The 2,622-nt window shown below is 51.3% G+C and overlaps 1 protein-coding gene across 1 annotated transcript; it reads right to left on the bottom strand.

Moving 5' to 3' along the window:
* Positions 1–302: 302 nt before the first annotated feature.
* Positions 303–2,551, bottom strand: HOXA5 (homeobox A5). The gene is made up of 2 exons (XM_009282024.2): positions 1,811–2,551; positions 303–846 (listed from the first exon to the last, which is right to left on the bottom strand). The coding sequence occupies exons 1-2, from the start codon at positions 2,370–2,372 to the stop codon at positions 596–598; spliced, it is 813 nt and encodes a 270-aa protein (XP_009280299.1). The 5' UTR covers positions 2,373–2,551; the 3' UTR covers positions 303–595.
* Positions 2,552–2,622: the final 71 nt, after the last annotated feature.

The raw sequence follows: 2,622 nt of genomic DNA, 5'->3' as shown, positions 1-2,622 counted from the left end.
ACTGCTTGGAATCACAGTTTTCGTCACAGATTCACTATTCACTACACGTAGGACAAGTTCAGTTGATTTCATCATTTCACCTCTACAACAGCATTAATTACACAGGAATTATATAGGTAGTTTGAATAAAAATATTTTTAACAGCTTGGAGCTATACAGACATTAACACTTGACCACACATGCACAGTTAAGCAGGTTGAGTGCAACACATAACATTTGTACTAAACCGGGGGAGGGTTTCTTTCTCTCTCTCCTTTTTTTTACCTTCTTTTTTTTGTTCTTTTTTGTTTAGTTTTGTTTTGTTTTAACAGTTACTTCAAGTAACACAGCTCGCTTCATATAAATAAGTTAAAACATCTATTATTTTTTTCAAGACAAAGCCATTCAAGACAAAGAAATGTACGATAAAAGCAGATCTACTTATACACGCGAGAGAATGGTAATAAACAGGCTCATGATTAAAAGATGAATAAGGGCGACAAGAACAGGGTTTCTTCACAGAAGTAACACAAGGAAGTTTTAGAAAGTCAACTTAGTACTGACATGAGACGCAGGGTCAGCTAATACTGCTCAGTACTTTTAATTGATCAAACGCTTAGGGACGGAATGCCCCTCCTGCAGCTGCCATGCTCATACTTTTCAGCTTATTATCCTTTTTCCATTTCATTCTCCTGTTTTGGAACCAGATCTTTATTTGTCTCTCTGAGAGGCAAAGAGCATGTGCTATTTCAATCCTTCTTCTGCGGGTCAGGTATCTATTGAAGTGAAATTCCTTTTCCAGCTCCAAGGTCTGATAGCGGGTGTAAGCAGTCCGAGCCCTTTTCCCTTCTGGTCCCCCTATGTTGTCTGGAAGAGAAAAGTACATGATTTAGATTCTCAGCAGCCACTCGGAGCTTTCGTGTTTTATTGCAGCTACCAGCGACCAGGACCGTTATCCTCAGTCCTGCTTGGTTTTGTTTCTGCTTTGGATAAACGCTCAACAAGTTTCCCCCTCCAGTCCCTTTTAGGAAAGCCTTGGGGGAGGGGGATTTGGTGGTCTCGGTAAGTTTTCGCTTGGATTTGGGGTTCGATTTTTTCAAATTGCTTTTTTTTTTTTTTTTTCCTGAAGGCTAATCCCCCCCCCCAGCTCCCCCAGATAAGCCGGTTTGGAGGACGCCTCTGCTGCTAGCTGGGCTTTCAGGGCGGGGAGAGCAAAGCTGAAGCGTGCAGCTCTTTCCCACGGCTGAGCTGGAAAAGGCTCTGGGAGGCAGCGAGCCCCCGGCTGCTCCCCCAGCAGCGAGGGCAGGGCAGGTACCCGGGGCTGAAAGTTGCTCCGCTTCCCCGCGCCCCTCAAGCCCGCTGCCCGGAGTTTGGGGCGACTCGCCCCCCCTCCCCCACGGCTTCCCAGCAGTGAAAACTGCCCTCCTCGCCCTCTCCTATTCTCTTTTTAATAAGGCTCGGCAAAATAAATGGGGTCAGCCGCGCCGTTCCCACTGGAGGATCCCCCTTCCAGAGGAGAGCCGGGAGCAGCCTCTGCTCCCGATCCCCCTTCGGGAAGGCGCTTTCTGCTCCCCCGCTGCCCGCCGGGGCCGGCGCTGGGAGCCAGGCGGGCTGTGTTTTTGGGGCCGGGCGTTTTTTTCTTATGGAGGGGACTCGCCCAGAGAAGGGAGCGTGCTGCCCTGCGAGCAGAGTTGTGCTGTGCGCGGAGGCTGCCCGCTCTCACGCCCTCCTCTCCCCCTCTCCCCGACCTTGCTCGGCGCAGCCACCCGGTTTACATTAAATCCTCCTTTTCCTCCAGAGAAATAAAGAAAGAACAGGGTATTTGCTTTACCATGACTTATGTGCAGTTTTCGCATCCAGGGGTAGATCTGGGGCTGTGAAGGCTGGGCTGTGCTTTGGTCGGTCGGGGCACTTGCCTGCTCGCTGCTTGCTGGAGTGTCTTCCTCAGTCCCGGACGAGGTGCCAACCCCGTCTCTGCTGATGTGCGTGTTGCTGCTGGAATTGGACGAAGTGCTGGTGGAGTTGGCGAGGGAGTTTTTCACCCCGTGGTGACTCTCGCTGACAGGCGAACCGGCCACGGCGGTGCAGGGCAGAGGGTCAGGGGGAGGCGAGTGGGAAGACGTCGCGGGCTGGTTGTACCTGGGCTCTGTCGAGGCAGAGGTGGTGTTGGCCGGGTAACTGCGGGGTCTCTCATTGGCACCAAAGTGGGTGGAAGCAGAGCGCCCGACGCTGAGGTCCATGCCATTGTAGCCGTATCCGTACCTGCCGGAGTGCATGCTGGCGGAGTCCCTGTATTGCTCGCTCACCGAGCTGTGATCTCCATAATTATGTAACTGGTAGTCCGGGCCATTTGGATAGCGACCGCAAAATGAGTTTACAAAATAAGAGCTCATTTGTTTTTTGATATGTGTGCTTGATTTGTGGCTCTTGGTCGTTTTGTGCGTCTATAGCACCCTTGCACAATTTATGATGAATTATGGAAATGACTGGGACATGTACTTGGTTCCCTCCTACGTAGGCACCCAAATATGGGGTACGGCTTCACATCACGTGCTTTTGTTGTCCAGTCGTAAATCCTGCCTGATGACCTCTAGAGGTAAACTCGTGCACTGGTGGGGGAGCTGGGAGGGCGCGGCGGCCCGG

The sequence above is a fragment of the Aptenodytes forsteri genome, unplaced genomic scaffold, assembly GCF_000699145.1.
Source record: "Aptenodytes forsteri isolate BGI_AS27 unplaced genomic scaffold, ASM69914v1 Scaffold164, whole genome shotgun sequence".
NCBI classification, from domain to species: Eukaryota; Metazoa; Chordata; class Aves; order Sphenisciformes; family Spheniscidae; genus Aptenodytes; species Aptenodytes forsteri.
This window is presented reverse-complemented; position numbering and strand designations above follow the sequence as displayed.